Source organism: Oncorhynchus tshawytscha, linkage group LG03 (assembly GCF_018296145.1).
Source record: "Oncorhynchus tshawytscha isolate Ot180627B linkage group LG03, Otsh_v2.0, whole genome shotgun sequence".
Taxonomy (NCBI): domain Eukaryota; kingdom Metazoa; phylum Chordata; class Actinopteri; order Salmoniformes; family Salmonidae; genus Oncorhynchus; species Oncorhynchus tshawytscha.
In genome coordinates, this window is record NC_056431.1 from 68534018 (window position 1) to 68554987 (window position 20970).

The 20970-nt window shown below is 44.9% G+C and overlaps 1 protein-coding gene across 2 annotated transcripts in view; it reads right to left on the reverse strand.

The window, feature by feature from the left end:
* Positions 1-20970, reverse strand: part of uxs1 (UDP-glucuronate decarboxylase 1) — a 113130-nt gene that overhangs the window by 68299 nt on the left and 23861 nt on the right. For both annotated transcript variants that reach the window (XR_006083133.1, XM_042319889.1), the window contains exons 5-6: positions 17238-17298; positions 15057-15237 (exon numbers count right to left, since the gene is read on the reverse strand). Coding sequence is in view for 1 of the 2 variants with exons in the window: in XM_042319889.1 (XP_042175823.1) it covers positions 15057-15237; positions 17238-17298 (242 nt within the window). In the remaining variant the exon portion in view is untranslated. The remainder of the gene's footprint in view (positions 1-15056; positions 15238-17237; positions 17299-20970) is intronic.

Genomic DNA, 20970 nt, shown 5'->3' on the forward strand with positions numbered 1-20970 from the left:
AAGGATATTGACCTCATCCCGTCAGTCGAGGATGCCTGGTCGTTCTTTAAAAGTAATTTCCTCACCAATAAGAATGCCCCTTTCAACTAAGAACAGATATAGCCCTTGCTTCACTCCAGACCTGACTGCCCTTCACCAGCACAAAAACATAATGTGGCGGACTGCAATAGCATCGAATAGTCCCCGCGATATGCAACTGTTCAGGGAAGTCAGGAACCAACACACAGTCAGTCAGTAAAGCAAAGGCTAGCTTTTTCAAAAGGTTTTGGGACACTGTAAAGTCCATGGAGAACAAGAGCACCTCTTCCCAGCTGCCCACTGCACTGAGGCTAGGCGACACGGTCACCACCGATAAATGCATGATAATCAAACATTTCAATAAGCATTTATCTACGGCTTGCCATGCTTTCCTCCTGGCCACCTCAACCCCGCCAACAGCTCCGCACCCCTCGCAGCTACTTGCCCGAGCCTCCCCAGCTTCTCCTTCACCCAAATCCTGACAGCAGATGTTCTGAAAGAGCTGCAAAACCTGGACCCGTACAAATCAGTTGGGCTAGACAATCTGGACCCTCTATTTCTAAAATTATCCACCGCCATTGTTGCAATCCCTATTTCCAGTCTGTTCAACCTCTCGTTTCATCCGAGATCCCTAAAGATTGGAAAGCAGACCTATTTCCATCCTGCCCTGCCTTTCTAAAGTCTTTGAAAGCCAAGATAGTAAACAGATCACTGACCATTTCAAATCCCAACGTACCTTCTCCACTGTGCAATCCGGTTTCCGAGCTGGTCATGGGGGCACCTCAGCCACGCTCAAGGTACTAAATGATATCATAACCGCCATCGATAAAAGACAGTACTGTGCAGCAGTCTTCATCGACCTGGCCAAGGCTTTCGATTCTGTCAATCACCGTATTCTTATTGGCAGACTCAATAGCCTTGGTTTCTCAAATGACTGCCTCGCCTGGTTCACCAACTACTTCGCGGACAGAGTTCAGTGTGTAAAATCGGAGTGCTGTTGTCCGGACCTCTGGCAGTCTCTATGGGGGTACCACTGTGTTAACTAACTTCCAAACGAGGTTAAATGCTATACAACACTCCTTCTGTGGCCTCCAACTGCTCTTAAAATGCTAGCAAAACCAAATGCATGCTTTTCAACCGTTCGCTGCCCACACCCGCCCGCCCGACTAGCATCACTACTCTGGACGGTTCTGACCTAGAATACGTGGAGAACGAGAGGGGAAATAGAGGAGAAAGAGAGAACGAGAGGGGAAATAGAGGAGAAAGAGAGAACGAGAGGGGAAATAGAGAAGAAAGAGAGAACGAGAGGGGAAATAGAGAACGAGAGAACGAGGGGGAAATAGAGAAGGAGAGAAAGAGGGGGAAATAGAGAAGGAGAGAAAGAGGGGGAAATAGAGAAGGAGAGAAAGAGGGGGAAATAGAGAAGGAGAGAAAGAGAGGGGGGGAAATAGAGAAGGAGAGAAAGAGAGGGGGGAAATAGAGAAGGAGAGAAAGAGAGAAAGAGGGGAAATAGAGAAGGAGAGAAAGAGAGAAAGAGGGGAAATAGAGAAGGAGAGAAAGAGAGAAAGAGGGGAAATAGAGAAGGAGAGAAAGAGAGAAAGAGGGGAAATAGAGGAGAGCGAAAGAGGGGAAATAGAGAAGGGAAAAATACATTGATAAATCGCCCTTATACAACCAGTATTCAACCTGACGTCATTGCAATCAGTTTCGGCCGCTGACATGGGGATAGCTCTATGGAGAGGGACCAAAGGGGAAGTAGAGGGGTGAGAGGTGGTCCAGGGGGTATGGAGAGAGGGGACAGAGAGAGAAGGAAAGAGGGGAGAGAGAAGGAAAGAGGGGAGAGTGAGGACAAGAGGGAGATGAGGTGGGGGAGGGATCACCGTGGCTAGAAGGGTGAAAAGAAGTGAGGGAATAAACAGGTGAGAGGTGTGACTAAGGAAATGAGAAAGAGAAGAGACTTGAGGTGGTAGGTGAGAGGCAGAGAGAGCGAGGGCAGAAAGAGAGAGAGCAGAAAGAGCAGAAAGGTAGGGCAGAGTGAGGGTGAGAGCGAGAGAGAGGGCAGAGAGAGAGGGCAGAGAGCGAGAGAGAGAGAGAGAAAGAGAGAGGGCAGAGAGAGCGAGAGAGGGCAGAGAGAGCGAGAGAGAGGGCAGAGAGAGCGAGGGCAGAGGAGCGAGAGAGAGAGAGAGAGAGAGAGGGCAGAGAGCGAGAGAGGGCAGAGAGAGAGAGAGAGAGGGCAGAGAGAGCAGAGAGAGCGAGAGAGGGCAGAGGAGCGAGAGAGAGAGCGCAGAGAGAGCGAGAGAGAGAGCGCAGAGAGCGAGCGAGAGAGAGAGAGGGCAGAGGAGCGAGAGAAAGAGAGCGAGAGGGCAGCGAGGCAGAGGGCAGCGAGAGCGAGAGGGCAGCGAGAGCGAGAGGGCAGCGAGAGCGAGAGGGCAGCGAGAGCGAGAGGGCAGCGAGAGCGAGAGGGCAGCGAGAGAGAGAGGGCAGCGAGAGCGAGAGGGCAGCGAGAGCGAGAGGGCAGCGAGAGAGAGAGGGCAGCGAGAGAGAGAGGGCAGCGAGAGAGAGAGGGCAGCGAGAGAGAGAGGGCAGCGAGAGAGAGAGGGCAGAGAGAGAGAGAGGGCAGAGAGAGAGAGAGGGCAGAGAGAGAGAGAGGGCACAACTATGTGCCCTAGGCACAACTATGACAACATAACCAACAAAAACGGGTCACAACTCTTGCAGCTCTGTCGCACGCTGGGTATGTACATAGTCAACGGTAGGCTTCGAGGGGACTCCTATGGTAGGTACACCTATAGCTCATCTCTTGGCAGTAGTACTGTAGACTACTTCATCACTGACCTCAACCCAGAGTCTCTCAGAGCGTTCACAGTCAGCCCACTGACACCCCTATCAGACCACAGCAAAATCACAGTCTACTTACACAGAGCAATTCTCAATCATGAGGCATCAAAGCCAAAGGAACTGAGTAACATTAAGAAATGCTATAGATGGAAGGAATGCAGTTTGGAAACCTACCAAAAAACAATTAGGCAACAACAAATTCAATCCCTTTTAGACAATTTCCTGGGTAAAACGTTCCACTGTAATAGTGAAGGTGTAAACTTGGCAGTAGAAAATCTTAACAGTATATTTGACCTCTCAGCTTCCCTATCAAATCTAAAAATCTCAAATAGAAAACCGAAGAAAATTAACAATAATGACAAATGGTTTGATGAAGAATGCAAAAATCTAAGAAAGAAATTGAGAAACCTGTCCAACCAAAAACATAGAGACCCGGAAAACCTGAGTCTACGCCTTCACTATGGTGAATCACTAAAACAATACAGAAATACACTACGGAAAAAGAAGGAACAGCATGTCAGAAATCAGCTCAATGCAATTGAAGAATCCATAGACTCTAACCACTTCTGGGAAAATTGGAAAACACTAAACAAACAACACGAAGAATTATCTATCCAAAATGGAGATGTATGGGTAAACCACTTCTCCAATCTTTTTGGCTCTATAACAAAGAATAAAGAGCAAAAACATATACATGATCAAATACAGATCTTAGAATCAACTATTAAAGACTACCAGAACCCACTGGATTCTCCAATTACATTGAATGAGTTACAGGACAAAATAAAAACCCTCCAACCCAAAAAGGCCTGTGGTGTTGATGGTATCCTCAATGAAATGATCAAATATACAGACAACAAATTCCAACTGGCTATACTAAAACTCTTTAACATCATACTTAGCTCTGGCATCTTCCCCAATATTTGGAACCAAGGACTGATCACCCCAATCCACAAAAGTGGAGACAAATTTGACCCCAATAACTACCGTGGAATATGTGTCAACAGTAACCTTGGGAAAATCCTCTGCATTATTATTAACAGCAGACTCGTACATTTCCTCAATGAAAACAATGTACTGAGCAAATGTCAAATTGGCTTTTTACCAAATTACCGTACAACAGACCATGTATTCACCCTGCACACCCTAATTGACAACCAAACAAACCAAAACAAAGGCAAAGTCTTCTCATGCTTTGTTGATTTCAAAAAAGCCTTCGACTCAATCTGGCATGAGGGTCTGCTATACAAACTGATGGAAAGTGGTGTTGGGGGTAAAACATACGACATTATAAAATCCATGTACACAAACAACAAGTGTGCGGTTAAAATTGGCAAAAAAAACACACATTTCTTCACACAGGGTCGTGGGGTTAGACAGGGATGCAGCTTAAGCCCCACCCTCTTCAACATATATATCAACGAATTGGCGCGGGCACTAGAAAAGTCTGCAGCACCCGGCCTCCCCCTGCTAGAATCCGAAGTCAAATGTCTGCTGTTTGCTGATGATCTGGTGCTTCTGTCACCAACCAAGGAGGGCCTACAGAAACAACTAGATCTTCTGCACAGACACTGTCAGACCCGGGCCCTGACTGTAGATCTCAGAAAGACAAAAATAACGGTGTTCCAAAAATGGTCCAGATGCCAGGACCACAAATACAATTCCATCTAGACACCATTGCCCTAAAAAACACAAAAAAACTAGACTTACAGTTGAAGTCGGAAGTTTACATACAATTAGGATGGACTCATCAAAACTCGTTTTTCAACCACTCCACAAATTTTTTGTTAACAAACTATAGTTTTGGCAAGTCGGTTAGGACACTACTTTGTACATGACACAAGTCATTTTTCCAACAATTGTTTACAGACAGATTATTTCACTTACAATTAACTATATCACAATTCCAGTGGGTCAGAAGTTTACATACACTAAGTTGACTGTGCCTTGAAACAGCTTGGAAAATTCCAGAACATGATATTATGGCTTTAGAAGCTTCTGATAGCCTAATTGACATCATTTGAGTCAATTGGAGGTGTACCTGTGGATGTATTTCAAGGCCTTCAAACTCAATGCCTCTTTGCTTGACGTGGAAAAATCAAAAGAATTCATCCAAGACCTCAGAAGAAAATGTAGACCTCCACAAGTCTGGTTCATTCTTGGGAGCAATTTTCAAATGCCTGAAGGTACCAAGTTCATCTGTACAAACAATAGTACACAAATATAAACACCATGGGACCACGCAGCCATCATACCGCTCAGGAAGGAGACGGTATGATACAACCACCTAAAAGGCAGTGATTGCAACACTTTCTTTCATGTCTACTCCCTGTTGGGGAATAATCAGAATTGGTGGGTAACATAGATAAGATGTTTTATTTTCATGATATGCTTATGAGTTATTTCTCATAAGAATGTATTTTGTTGTACTATAGTGGTGGCCTTTGGCAGTTATCTGTTCTATGTCAAGACTAAGTTGCATGGGCAGCAGAGAGGGGAGAGGTCAAGGTGTCATCATGTGTAAACATATCTTTTGCTCCACTGTGTCTGTGTGCCAGTCACTCCCTACTTTTCCCATCGGGGACAGGAGGATGGCAGTGTCTGGAATCATTCTATGCTCCCCGTGAGCTTATCCAGGAATGGTTGTATTTAGAATTGGTTGTATCTAAATTACAATTTGATATATGCCTGTTGATATGGAGGATTGGTTTATGGTTCTGGGGTTTGAGTAAGGAGACAAAGCTGAACAATTTATTATGTCTATGCTGTCTGACTATGTGTGTTCTTTGCTATTAAAGGATCTCAGTTGCAATGTAGAGGGGGCTCTCAGAGAATTCATGGATAGACACTGAATTGATCTGAGAGTCACAGGGTTGTGATAGAGCTCGTATAATTAAAGATGGACTTTGATAACTAACTCTGACTTGTGTTGTGGTTTGCTCCCATGATTTGGTAAATAGAGGAAATTTCCATGACATTTGGCGACGAGGAGGGGATGTGAATCTTCACTCGGTGACCGTTTCTACGATCTAGGTAAATAAATCGTGCACGAGGGATCCCCTAAACTTGGGATCTCAGGGGAAACCACACTTTGGGAACGAAGCAGATGGACCAACCTTTGATCTAAGAGAAAGCGAGCCGAGTGGATACCACATCTCGAACTGAGTTTTTTTTAAAGAAAAAGGTGAGCGAACCACACACAGATTTGAAGTCGAGTTTTTTAATTATGCCTGTTACGTATACTCTGAGCGTGAATTCCTTGGTAAGGAAGGCACCTTGGCGGCGTAAGCAGGGCCGAGTCAGAGGAGAGTAATCTGGGGGTTTTGTGGACTCAAGATACTCTGCACTGTCCGGTTGCCAGTGACCAAGAGCCCTCCTGACACTGAATTGATCACAGTGGGGATTTGGTGAGGTCGTCTGTCGGGGTGAGGGGCCAGGGGGACTGTGTGTTCTAGGTGAAACACGGCACTTGGTGAAGCCCTATTGGAAGAAGGACCTCATTCTGTGCGTCTGTGTGATTAGTCTAAGTGACCCTCAGGTGTGGTGAATTCCAATTATTTAAAATGTGCTAGCCAGGTATGCCCTGGGTTACTCTGTGTGAGTATTTTGTTATGGGATCACTAGGTAATAGTTGTCGGACCGTTCTGTGTGAGCGGGGTAGGGTTGACTCTGTGTGGGCAAACCTTTTTTCTGATGTTCTATGTGAACATCTGACCAATCCTGTGTGGATGATCCTGAAAGCTCTGTGTGAGTACCTAAGATTTCTTAAGTTTTATATGGATTCTGTGAATTATTTGAAATTATGATAAATTGTATGTGTGTATAATCAATTACTAGAGATTTGATAAAGTAATGCTGAGAATGATTAGATACAATTTAAACCACCCATTCGTAGACGTATGTAGGTTGAGTTGGTATGTTAAATGGATAATTTGATAAAGAGTTTTTAAGCACTATTAAAATAATCTACAAAATCTGGGAAATTGAGCTCTAGAAACTGATTAGTGTGTGTCCACTTTTGGTTATCTTACCCTAACGATGTAACTATAAAACACATATTGGATTATCTCCGTCTGGGTGAAACATTTTAAATTAAACTGCCCTTAAGGTCTGAACATGTTATATTTTTTCTTCCCAGTATGAGAGAAGTTGCGGGATGTATTGAATAAACTGTTTTCCATAAAGTTAAAGAGAATTCAAGGGATTCTCGATGTAATTTATAATGTCGTACAAAGCCTAAGGTTTTCCATCAAACTAATTATCATTGCGTGATTAATGTGATGTAGTTGAAATACGTTGCATAAGTAAACAATCTACTTTTATTAAAAGGCGCAATATCTGTTTCCTAGTCATTAACTGACGATTTTATCCTTCGATTGCTAATATATTCATTTGGAATTTGAGAATCATAGCTGGAGTAACGTTTGTACTATTAAAATGGGGCTATTATTCTTCTGGGAATTACCGACAGTGACGTGTTTTGATTTTACTTGTAAATTGGGTTTATTTGCGGAGAATCTTAGTTTTCAATAGATTGTTTAGGTTAAATTGATAGACTAATTCAACTTAAAATAATAACGAAGCGAATTCTGATGCGAGACGATGTCTGTTCACTAAATTATCTGCTGGAATAATGTATTGAGAATTGGGTCGTATTTAAATGACTGTATCAATAGAGAAGACAGTTACCTAAGTTAAAGAAATTCTGAATAATAGCGGGGAGAGAATGGCGATAGAAAGTGTTTTTCATTCTTATAGATTGACTGACGCATGTTATAATTTTGGCGCTGCGTGTTATTTTTTAAGAAATAGGCATTTCATAAGTGTGGAGAGCAAAGTGAAGAGGAAGTTATAAAGTTGGGTTTTTAATCTTACGATAGAGGTAAGGAAAAACGTTGAAATGAGAGGGGTTATATATTTTTGCCCAATGGGAAAAAGAAATGGGAAAGTTGGGCTGAAAGTATGGAAGAGAGTTAGTTGCTATGTTGGCTACTAATTGTCAGGGAAAGTTGCTGGAGGCAGGTAGATTGTTGTAGAATAATGTAAATTTGCGTTATTAGTTTGAATATACAATAACCTTACTCTAATTGTTTTGACCGTTGTTCAGGTACATTTTTTTCTGTATTTCTAGCAGCTGATTCGCTAGGTGGGCATCATAGATTTGTGGGAGACTGGATGTCTGAATCATAAAACATCGTAAGAATAGATTCTGATGGTTATTGATTCTTGGTTTGATTGTTTAAGTAACACTAGTTAATTTGAGCAGGAAAGTTCATGTAGTCTAACATTATAGTATGTTTCCATTATGTGGAACAATGTCAGGTCATTAAAGGTGATTGCTGGATTGAGTAGTATGAGAGCCTGTTGACAGAAGACTGAATGGGTATGAATGTTGAAAAGCAAGCTTGGGCCAAACTAGTAAACTAGTATGTTAAGTGGGGGAGTATCATAGATTTTAATTATAGTGTTGTTACCGCAATAGTCAAAACAATTTCATATGTTTTAGGAAATTAGCTAGGTTGAATTTGGTATTTGAGTTCCTTTATTATTTGCTATTTAAACGAAAGGTTGGAATCAAGTATGATGCCTTGGCACTTAAAATCAGATACCACCAGGAGCTTTTTCCATCAGTAGTTGTTTTTTGAGGAACATGCAGACTGTGTTTTATTTTATTGAGATTTAAACAAGAGTCTCTGAGCAATTTTGTCATCTGAATCATTATAGTAGTGAGTTCTTGTGTAGTTTGTTATTTGCATGAATTTATCACTGTATCATCTGCATACATTGGAACTTCAGACCCTGTACAGACTAAAGGAAAATCATTAATGGATGTGCTGAACATTATTGAGTTTTTGTGGATATCAGTGGGGGGGGGGAAATACGTTTACTTTTATTTTTACGCTGATGAGACAGCGCCAACTTTTGAAAGATTTTAGATTTGTTTAAAAAAAAAATCAGGATTGGTTTTTACTAAATTTATATCAACAGGTTGAAATTATTAGGTTGCTGATTAAAAGTTTTTTTAGGAAATGATTTAACTTAAATAAACATTGTATCATACATATACATTGATTTGATTAAAACGTATGATTAATGATTTGAGGTACAGTGGAATTATCATTAGGTTTGGTTTATAGATCACGTTTGAGTTTCTGAATGATGTAGTGTAATGAATACTAAGTGTTTTTGTGTTTTCTCCGGGAAAATGGATATTTCACTGTCTCTCTCTGGAATGTTTCCAGGGACTATATTCTGGGGGAGAGTGAGTGAAATTGAGGCCATAAACTACCACATTGGAGGGGGCCGGGAAGTTTTTTGTTGTAGTGCAAAGGTATTAAAGGGGCACTTTTATTTTATTTTCTGACTTTATTACACACGCAAATTCTTTTGATAAAGGAATGTTCTGGGAACATGGAAATACAAAAATGTTGGAACTAATTGATTATTGTTTGCAAATTGTTTTATATAGTGAAAAACACTGCTTTGAAGGGTTTTGTATGACCTATGACCTTCTGATGACTTTCCGTTGTGGCTTGATCACCCGCAATGGAAAGCCATTTGGATAATAAATGTATGGTCATTTGTAATACTGCTTTCAAAATAATTTGTGTAATTGGTAAATATGTTTCTTAGCCATATTTGTAATTTGGACCAGTGTGAAGGGCATTGCTTTTAACTAAGGGTATGCTGCTTTAAGTCTGTTTTCCTAGGACCATAGGGGTTAAATCATTCTTCTTTGTGGAGTTTTTTTTTCAGTTTAGTGATTTTAATTTGATTAGGTTAGCTGAAATGTTGTTTTACATTACTCTCATACGGAGAGATGTGTGTAAAACATGGGGGAGGATTCAGTGTTGTTTTACATTACTCTCATACGGAGAGATGTGTGTAAAACATGGGGGAGGATTCAGTGTTGTTTTACATTACTCTCATACGGAGAGATGTGTGTAAAACATGGGGGAGGATTCAGTTTTTTGAGGGTTTGAATTGAAGTTATACAACTTAAGTGATATGTGAAGGAGTGTATTGTATTGTTGAGTGTATTGTATTTGTTGTGTTTGTTTTGTTCTATTCCTGAGGGGTATAGGTCTAACTTCTTGATCCTTGGCTCTACGGTGGAGTTGACAGTGAGATGGGGAGTATAAACCAATTTGAAAGAAGTTTCAATAGAATGTGTTGACGGCGGCCTACAGGGAGGAGGTGAGGGCCCTCGGAGTGTGGTGTCAGGAAAATAACCTCACACTCAACGTCAACAAAACTAAGGAGATGATTGTGGACTTCAGGAAACAGCAGAGGGAACACCCCCGTATCCACATCGATGGAACAGTAGTGGAGAGGGTAGCAAGTTAAGTTCCTCGGCATACACATCACAGACAAACTGAATTGGTCCACTCACACAGACAGCATCGTGAGGAAGGCGCAGCAGCGCCTCTTCAACCTCAGGAGGCTGAAGAAATTCGGCTTGTCACCAAAAGCACTCACAAACTTCTACAGATGCACAATCGAGAGCATCCTGGCGGGCTGTATCACCGCCTGGTAAAACTGCACCGCCCTCAACCGTAAGGCTCTCAGAGGGTAGTGAGGTCTGCACAACTCCATCACCGGGGGCAAACTACCTGCCCTCCAGGACACCTACACCACCCGATGCTACAGGAAGGCCATAAAGATCATCAAGGACATCAACCACCCGAGCCACTGCCTGTTCACCCCGCTGTCATCCAGAAGGCGAGGTCAGTACAGTACATCAAAGCTGGGACCGAGAGACTGAAAAACAGCTTCTATCTCAAGGCCATCAGACTGTTAAACAGCCACCACTAACATTGAGTGGCTACTGCCAACACACTGTCAATGACACTGACTCTACTCCAGCCACTTTAATCATGGGAATTGATGGGAAATGATGTAAATATATCACTAGCCACTTTAAACAATGCTACCTTATATAATGTTACTTACCCTACATTGTTCATCTCATATGCATACGTTGATACTGTACTCTAATCATCGACTGCATCCTTATGTAATACATGTATCACTAGCCACTTTAACTATGCCACTTGGTTTACATACTCATCTCATATGTATATACTGTACTCGATATCATCTACTGTATCTTGCCTATGCTGCTCTGTACCATCACTCATTCATATATCCTTATGTACATATTCTTTATCCCCTTACACTGTGTATAAGACAGTAGTTTTTTTGGAATTGTTAGTTAGATTACTTGTTGGTTATTACTGCATTGTCGGAACTAGAAGCACAAGCATTTCGCTACACTCGCATTAACATCTGCTAACCATGTGTATGTGACAAATAAAAATTTATTTGATTTGATTTTTTATTCTGTGAAATATGTTTAGATATGTGTGTTAAGAATAATTGGTAAAAGTAATAATTTATCATGTAGTTAATGGACTGAACTAAACTGTTGTTCTGATCTGTTCTTTCGAGGTTATCATGAAAAGTGACATCAGACGGTATCTTAATGCATGGAAGAGATAATTGGACCATATGGTGTGTGTACCTCAAAACCCCCTCTAACTGGCTGAAGAAGGGTGACAAAGATGTTGAAGGAGGCTTTCCAAACCACTTCTACCGAGAGAAAAGAACCAAGCCAGAAATTGGTGTACAGTCTCAGATCTAAGCTATCAACTGCTTTTCTTTCATGGTTCTCTCATACTGTGATGAGTCCACTTGGAGTGATCATGGAGAAAGATCTGTTCTAACATTTTCTTATGATGCTGGTATATTGGTTGATGAATGGACAAGACATGAGTGGTAAAGATGAGACATTGAAATTGGGACATTATCATGGGCCGTCCACTTTGAACTGTACAGCTATCTGAAGAAAAACGAAGATGCCAGAAGATGCCATGCCTGAGAGTGGGGGTTGGTCAACTGTGCCATTGAAACTTTTGTGGTATCAGGTTGATTGTAGAGGTCTACACCATGTAAATTGTAGTAATTTAGATTAAGAATGCATTGAGATACTGATCTGTATTATAATCATGATTAAAAAAGTTAACAGTAGAATTATGGGATAATTATACTGTATGTAAATCTGCTAATATTGATGTGTGTTAAATTGAGGTTTTTACTTTGAGTGATAAGACAAATTTGAATCACTGAGGAATAGTTGGGTTGTTACTTATGATTTGGAATATGAATGATTTCAATGACCTATTCTCTATTCCTAAGTATATTTCTGAGCATGAGGACTTAGAGGGATGGCTGTCCTATATGTTGTGAGGAGGCCTGTGTTTAGACACTGGGTTCTCTTGTAATTTTGGGAGCATTTATGTGTTTTGTTATTTTCCTTTTTACTCAACAAATGTATTATTCTATATGTCTGTGTGCGTGTGTGCCTGTGTGTGCGTGTGTGCCTGTGTGTGCGTGTGTGCCTGTGTGTGCGTGTGTGCCTGTGTGTGCGTGTGTGTGCGTGTGCCTGTGTGCGCGTGCGTGCCTGTGCGTGCCTGTGCGCGCGTGCGTGCCTGTGCGCGCGTGCGTGCGTGGTGCGTGCCTGTGCGCGCGTGTGTGCCTGTGCGCGCGTGTGTGTGTGCCTGTGCGCGCGTGTGCGCCTGTGCGTCTGTGCGCGTGTGTGTTACTGTGCGCGTGTGTGTTACTGTGCGCGTGTGTGTTACTGTGCGTGTGTGTGCCTGTGCGTGCCTGTGCGTGCCTGTGCGTGTGTGTGCCTGTGTGCGTGTGTGTGCCTGTGTGCGTGCCTGTGTGCGTGTGTGTGTCTGTGTGCGTGTGTGTGTGTGTGTGCGTGTGTGTGTCTGTGCGTGTGTGTGTCTGTGTGCGTGTGTGTGTCTGTGCGCGTGTGTGTGTCTGTGCGCGTGTGTGGCTGTGCGCGTGTGTGTCTGTGCGCGTGTGTGTCTGTGCGTGTGTGTGTCTGTGTGTGTGTGTGTGCGTGTGTGTGCGCGTGTGTGTCTGTGCGTGTGTGTGTCTGTGTGCGTGTGTGTTACTGTGCGTGTGTGTTTCTGTGCGTGTGTGTTTCTGTGCGTGTGTGTTTCTGTGCGTGTGTGTTACTGTGCGTGTGTGTTACTGTGCGTGTGTGTGCCTGTGCGTGTGTGTGCCTGTGCGTGTGTGTTTCTGTGCGTGTGTGTGCGTGTGTGTGCCTGTGCGTGTGTGTTTCTGTGCGTGTGTGTGCGTGTGTGTTACTATGCCTGTGTGTTACTGTGCGTGTGTGTTTCTGTGCGTGTGTGTTACTGTGCGTGTGTGTGCCTGTGCGTGTGTGTTTCTGTGCGTGTGTGTGCCTGTGTGCGTGTGTGTGCCTGTGCGTGTGTGTTTCTGTGCGTGTGTGTGCCTGTGTGCGTGTGTGTTACTATGCCTGTGTGTTACTGTGCGTGTGTGTGCCTGTGCGTGTGTGTGCCTGTGCGTGTGTGTGCCTGTGCGTGTGTGTGTGCCTGTGTGCGTGTGTGTGCCTGTGTGTGCGTGTGTGTGTCTGTGTGCGTGTGTGTGTGTGTCTGTGCGTGTGTGTGTCTGTGTGCGTGTGTGTTACTGTGCGTGTGTGTTTCTGTGCGTGTGTGTTTCTGTGCGTGTGTGTTTCTGTGCGTGTGTGTTTCTGTGCGTGTGTGTTTCTGTGCGTGTGTGTGCCTGTGCGTGTGTGTTTCTGTGCGTGTGTGTGCCTGTGTGCGCGTGTGTGTGCCTGTGTGCGCGTGTGTGTGCCTGTGTGCGTGTGTGTGCCTGTGTGTTACTGTGCGCGTGTGTGCCTGTGTGCGTGTGTGTTACTGTGCGCGTGTGTGTGCCTGTGCGCGTGTGTGTGCCTGTGCGTGTGTGTGCCTGTGCGTGTGTGTGCCTGTGTGTTTCTGTGCGTGTGTGTTACTGTGCGTGTGTGTGCCTGTGCGTGTGTGTTTCTGTGCGTGTGTGTGCCTGTGTGCGTGTGTGTGCCTGTGCGTGTGTGTTTCTGTGCGTGTGTGTGCCTGTGTGCGTGTGTGTTACTATGCCTGTGTGTTACTGTGCGTGTGTGTGCCTGTGCGTGTGTGTGCCTGTGCGTGTGTGTGCCTGTGCGTGTGTGTGTGCCTGTGTGCGTGTGTGTGCCTGTGTGTGTGTGTGTGTGTGTCTGTGCGTGTGTGTGTCTGTGTGCGTGTGTGTTACTGTGCGTGTGTGTTTCTGTGCGTGTGTGTTTCTGTGCGTGTGTGTTTCTGTGCGTGTGTGTTTCTGTGCGTGTGTGTTTCTGTGCGTGTGTGTTACTGTGCGTGTGTGTTACTGTGCGTGTGTGTTTCTGTGCGTGTGTGTGCCTGTGTGCGCGTGTGTGTGCCTGTGTGCGCGTGTGTGTGCCTGTGTGCGTGTGTGTGCCTGTGTGTTACTGTGCGCGTGTGTGCGTGTGTGCGTGTGTGTTACTGTGCGCGTGTGTGTGCCTGTGCGTGTGTGTGCCTGTGCGTGTGTGTGCCTGTGTGTTACTGTGCCTGTGTGTTACTGTGCGTGTGTGTTTCTGTGCGTGTGTGTGCCTGTGCGTGTGTGTGCCTGTGCGTGTGTGTGCCTGTGCGTGTGTGTTTCTGTGTGTGTGTGTGCCTGTGCGTGTGTGTGCCTGTGCGTGTGTGTTTCTGTGCGTGTGTGTTTCTGTGCGTGTGTGTTTCTGTGCGTGTGTGTTTCTGTGCGTGTGTGTTTCTGTGCGTGTGTGTTTCTGTGCGTGTGTGTTTCTGTGTGTGTGTGTGTGCCTGTGCGTGTGTGCCTGTGTGCGTGTGTGTGCCTGTGCGTGTGTGTGCCTGTGCGTGTGTGTTTCTGTGCGTGTGTGTTTCTGTGCGTGTGTGTTTCTGTGCGTGTGTGTTTCTGTGCGTGTGTGTTTCTGTGCGTGTGTGTTTCTGTGCGTGTGTGTTTCTGTGTGTGTGTGTGTGCCTGTGCGTGTGTGTGCCTGTGTGCGTGTGTGTGTCTGTGCGTGTGTGTGTCTGTGCGTGTGTGTGTCTGTGCGTGTGTGTTACTGTGCGTGTGTGTTACTGTGCGTGTGTGTTACTGTGCGTGTGTGTTACTGTGCGTGTGTGTTACTGTGCGTGTGTGTTACTGTGCGTGTGTGTTACTGTGCGTGTGTGTTACTGTGCGTGTGTGTTACTGTGCGTGTGTGTTACTGTGCGTGTGTGTTACTGTGCGTGTGTGTTTCTGTGCGTGTGTGTTTCTGTGCGTGTGTGTTTCTGTGCGTGTGTGTGTCTGTGTGCGTGTGTGTTTCTGTGTGCGTGTGTGTGCCTGTGTGCGTCTTCACTCACCCTCGATGTAGAGCGGCTCCACCACGTCATGGTTGATGAGCTCAAAGTTCTCGTGGCCGATCCAGTGCTCCACATTCCTCTTGCGGCCAGTGAAGAAGTTGTCCACCACCGTCACCTCATGGCCGTCCATCATCAGCTTATCAGTCAGATGGGAGCCAACAAAGCCTGCGCCGCCCGTTATCTAGGGGATAGAGGGTTACACCATGAGGGAGGGAGGGAGGGAGGGAGACAGAAAGAGACCCCACAAAGTCACCCTGCCTACGATCTAGACCGGGGCATTGAGGATCACACCATGAGGAGGAGACAGAGGGCACCAAAACCATCTAGACAGAGTAACATGGATCTAGTTCAGGATAACCACGACAGAGTAACATGGATCTAGTTCAGGATAGCCACGACAGAGTAACATGGATCTAGTTCAGGATAGCCACGACAGAGTAACATGGATCTAGTTCAGGATAACCACGACAGAGTAACATGGATCTAGTTCAGGATAACCACGACAGAGTAACATGGATCTAGTTCAGGATAGCCACGACAGAGTAACATGGATCTAGTTCAGGATAGCCACGACAGAGTAACATGGATCTAGTTCAGGATAACCACGACAGAGTAACATGGATCTAGTTCAGGATAGCCACGACAGAGTAACATGGATCTAGTTCAGGATAGCCACGACAGAGTAACATGGATCTAGTTCAGGATAGCCACGACAGAGTAACATGGATCTAGTTCAGGATAACCACGACAGAGTAACATGGATCTAGTTCAGGATAACCACGACAGAGTAACATGGATCTAGTTCAGGATAACCACGACAGAGTAACATGGATCTAGTTCAGGATAACCACGACAGAGTAACATGGATCTAGTTCAGGATAACCACGACAGAGTAACATGGATCTAGTTCAGGATAACCACGACAGAGTAACATGGATCTAGTTCAGGATAGCCACGACAGAGTAACATGGATCTAGTTCAGGATAGCCACGACAGAGTAACATGGATCTAGTTCAGGATAGCCACGACAGAGTAACATGGATCTAGTTCAGGATAGCCACGACAGAGTAACATGGATGTAGTTCAGGATAACCACGACAGAGTAACATGGATCTAGTTCAGGATAACCACGACAGAGTAACATGGATCTAGTTCAGGATAACCACGACAGAGTAACATGGATCTAGTTCAGGATAACCATTTCAGAGGGAAGACGGGAGAGAGAGCAAACTTTCAGTGTGTCCGAATTCTGGTAAAATCTTAACTTCAGATACAAGAGACAACTTGGGATATCTAACTTGGGGGAGAATAACATGGGGGAGAAAGAGAATAATAGTATAGGCTGAGGTTAATAGAAAGCTGTTTAGATTGAGATTGGGAAAGAACCATTTCAGTCAGACAGACCTGCCCTGAAGATTAGGCCTAATCCCTAGTGTGCCTTCAAGCTAGTTGCTGTTGGTTGTCCATTAAAGAGCAAGTGTAATATGTTTGGATATGGGTCTAGCAGCCAGCCAACCAGCTGGACAGACACAACAGACCTGTCTGAAAGTGTAATCCCTAATGGGAAATGATCAGATGTATACGAGAGGATGTGTTTAGTATGGAACTAGGTTTGCCAGTCAGACAACTAAGTGGGGAGTCAACTCAAGTGTCCAGTGAGTGGTGGCTTACGCAAGCCCAGGAAATCATGACCCTGTTGGGGCTCTCAGCCTCAGAGCAGCACAACAGGCACTGAAGTTACTGCCACAGGCACATAGTAACGTACACACACATTACACACACACACATTACACACACACATATTACACACACACAGTACACACACACACACACGTTCCCTGACATGGTTTCAGAGCAGAGCAGAGATCTGATCAAAAAGGTATGACTCTCCACAGGGCAATATATGTCAACTACTTCAGAGATATATATATATATATATATCTTTTTTTAAGAGTGTCAAGCCAGGGAAGAATGACGACCAGAGAGAAAACATTTAATTGAAAAGTAATTGGACGTCTAAGGGCTGACTGGCTGAGGGCAGCAGGAAAGGAGGATGGGTAGAAGAGGTGGAGATGGAGCCATGAAACAGATTAATGCTTTAAGTCCAGGGTTGTGATCTCAGAGTTAAGAGAGGAACGTGTGTGTTTGTGTGTGGGGTGCATGCATTTTTGAAACACTCACCAAAATCCTTTTCCGATCCTTCTCCGAGAGGAACTTCACAGGGGGGTATTTCTGAGAGAAACTGGAAATCAGGATAAACATTCCAGAAATTAAACCTTCGATTGGAGGAAAGTACATTAATACAAATCAAAGCCATGATATCCATCTATAAGTCATGTGTGAGCATCATGTTGATGAGAGCTGTAAGGCTACTGGGTCTTTCATGCTGAGAGATGAGTAACAGAACAGAACAGTAGAGGACCTCTTTAGGGACATCATCTGGGCTTATTATTAGGCTTGGCCCCTCTGGCCTGTGGGTTAACACTGATTGTGGCAGGGAGCAGTGTGATTGTGACAGGGAGCAGTGTGATTGTGGCAGGGAGCAGTGTGATTGTGGCAGGGAGCAGTGTGATTGTGACAGGGAGCAGTGTGTGTCGTGACAGGGAGCAGTGTGATTGTGGCAGGGAGCAGTGTGATTGTGGCAGGGAGCAGTGTGATTGTGACAGGGAGCAGTGTGATTGTGGCAGGGAGCAGTGTGATTGTGACAGGGAGCAGTGTGATTGTGACAGGGAGCAGTGTGATTGTGGCAGGGAGCAGTGTGATTGTGACAGGGAGCAGTGTGATTGTGACAGGGAGCAGTGTGATTGTGGCAGGGAGCAGTGTGATTGTGGCAGGGAGCAGTGTGATTGTGGCAGGGAGCAGTGTGATTGTGGCAGGGAGCAGTGTGATTGTGGCAGGGAGCAGTGTGATTGTGACAGGGAGCAGTGTGATTGTGGCAGGGAGCAGTGTGAGGTGGCAGGGAGCAGTGTGTGGTGGCAGGGAGAAGTGTGTGGTGGACAGGGAGAAGTGTGTTGTGGCAGGGAGAAGTGTGTGTCGTGACAGGGAGAAGTGTGTGTCGTGACAGGGAGAAGTGTGATTGTGACAGGTAGCAGTGTGTGTCGTGACAGGGAGAAGTGTGTGTCGTGACAGGGAGAAGTGTGTGTCGTGACAGGGAGAAGTGTGTGTCGTGACAGGGAGAAGTGTGTGTCGTGACAGGGAGCCGTGGGTGTCGTGACAGGGAGCAGTGTGTGTTGTGGCCCTCCATATCCCCCAGGGAAGACTGGGCCACAGGGGAGACTGGGCCACAGGGGAGACTGGACTGGGCCACAGGGGAGACTGGGCCACAGGGGAGACTGGACTGGGCCACAGGGGAGACTGGACTGGGCCACAGGGGAGACTGGGCCACAGGGGAGACTGGGCCACAGGGGAGACTGGGCCACAGGGGAGAGGAAAAAACACATAACCAGCATGACAGCACATTCTTTTCTTTGGGGAGTTGCAAACTATCTACCCCCTAAACCATTCAAAAAAGAGGGAGACATATTCACTATTTCACCCTAATCACACAGCCCATTCAAGGCCATTGTGGGGCCGATATGTTACCTAACAGAACAGGAGTCATTCCTCCCTCCAAGAACTGATTGAGGTCAGGGCTTAGTGATGGCCACTCCAATACCTTGACTTTGTTGTCCTTAAGCCATTTTTCCACAACTTTGGAAGTATGTTTGGGGTCATTATCCATTTGGAAGACCCGTTTGCGACCAAGCTTTAACTTCCTGACTGATACCTTGAGATGTTGCTTCAATATATCCAAATATATATTTGTGAAGTGCACCAGTCCCTTCTGCAGCAAAACACCCCCACAACACACTCCCACCCCCGTGCTTCACGGTTGGGAAGCTGTTCTTCGGCTTGCAAGCAGTTTTCCTCCAAACATAATGATGGTCATTATACCCAAACAATTCTATATTTGTTTCATCAGACCAGAGGACATTTCTCCAAAAAGTACGATCTTTGTCCCCATGTGCAGTTGCAAACCGCAGTCTGGGTTTTTGTGGCGGTTTTGGAAGCAGTGACTTCTTCCTTGCTGAACATCAGGTTATGTCGAAATAGGACTCGTGGATATAGTGTGGATATAGATACTTTTGAACCGGTTTCCACCAGCATCTTCACAAGGTCCTTTGCTGTTGTTCTGGGATTAATTTGCAAAAACCGATTGATTTTTCCTGCTTCTCAGTCCTTCTCGCTCACTACTGATTTGTCCCCCTCACGACTTATCTCTGAAAAATGTGCCGTTAGGGCGAAATTAGATTTCCATCCAATTTGGCCGTGTTTGGTCGAGACGGCATGGTGAGTCTTTAAGAGGCATACTCAGGAAGCTGGGTGAACTTAAAGTGGGGCAGACAGGTGCCCAGAGAGGCATTGATATGGGATTTAGTTCCATGATGAATCTTGCCTGGGGACATTCTGATGACTCTCTCTCTGTGTGTGTGTGTGTGTGTGTGTGTGTGTGTGTGTGTGTGTGCGCGCGCGAGTTAGGCGGTATACTAGGGTATTTGTAAATAGCCACGGTTTTTTAAAACTGTCAATAACGTTGAAACTACACTGAACCAAAATATAAACACAACATGTAGAGTTGGTCCCATGTTTCACTAATGTGTTGACATCCCTATTAGTGAGCATTTCTCCTTTGCCAAGATAATCCATCCAACTGACAAATGTGGCATATCAAGAAGCTGATTAATGATCATGTTGTTTACACAGGTGCACCTTGTGCTGGGGCCAACAAAAGGCAACTTTAAAATGTGCCGTTTTGTCACACAACAATGCCATGAGGTCTCAAGTTGAGAGTGTGTGCAATTGGCATGCTGACTGCAGAAATGTCCACCAGAGCTGTTGCCAGAGAATTTAATGTTCATTTCTCTACCATAATTTTTGAAAATTTGGCTGTATGTCCAACCCACCTCACAACCGCAGGCCACGTGTATGGCGTCGTCTGAACAGAGTGCCCCATGGTGGCAGTGGGTTTATAGTATGGGCAGGCTAAGCTACGAACAAGCTACGAACAATGAACACAATTGCATTTTATCGATGGCAATTTGAATGTAGAGATACCGTGACGAGATCCTGAGGCCCAATGTTGTGCCATTCATCTGCCACCATCAGCTCATGTTTCAGCATGATAATGCATGGCCCATGTCGCAAGGATCTGAACACAACTCCTGGAAGCTGAAAATGGCCCAGTTCTTCTATGACCTGCACACTCACCAGTCACCCATTGAGCATGTGTGGGATGCTCTGGATCGACTTATACGACAAGCATGTTCCAGTTCCCGCCAATATCCAGCTACTGCACACAGCCATTGAAGAGAAGTGGGACAACATTCCACAAGGCACAATCAACAGCCTGATCAACTCTATGTGAAGGAGATGTGTTGCGCTGCATGAGGTGAAAGGTGGTCACATCAGATACTAACTGGGTTTCTGATCCACCTCCCTACCTTTAATTAAGGTATCTGTGACCAACAGATGCATATCTGTATTCCCAGTCATGTGAAATCCATAGAGGAGGGCCTAATTTATTTATTCCTTATATGAACTGTAACTCAGTAAAATCTTTGAAATTGTTGCATGTTGCATTTATCTTTTTGTTCTGTACATTGTCTTAGAAGTTTTGTTTATATATATATATATATATATATAAATGTGAATATTTGTAGCTACCTTTTAAGTAAATACCTGCGGTCAACTTGTGCAATACATTAGGAGATAACGTTCTTCATTTCACCTGTCACATCATTGTTCATACTGAAGCGTACTGGTAGTCTCCAGTCACAGTGTTTGTTTACAAGCACACAACAACGAGAGGCCGGAGCCTTGCTAGTCACTCACTGTTGTGCAGCACTCGGCATGTGATCTAGTTACAGTATAGAGT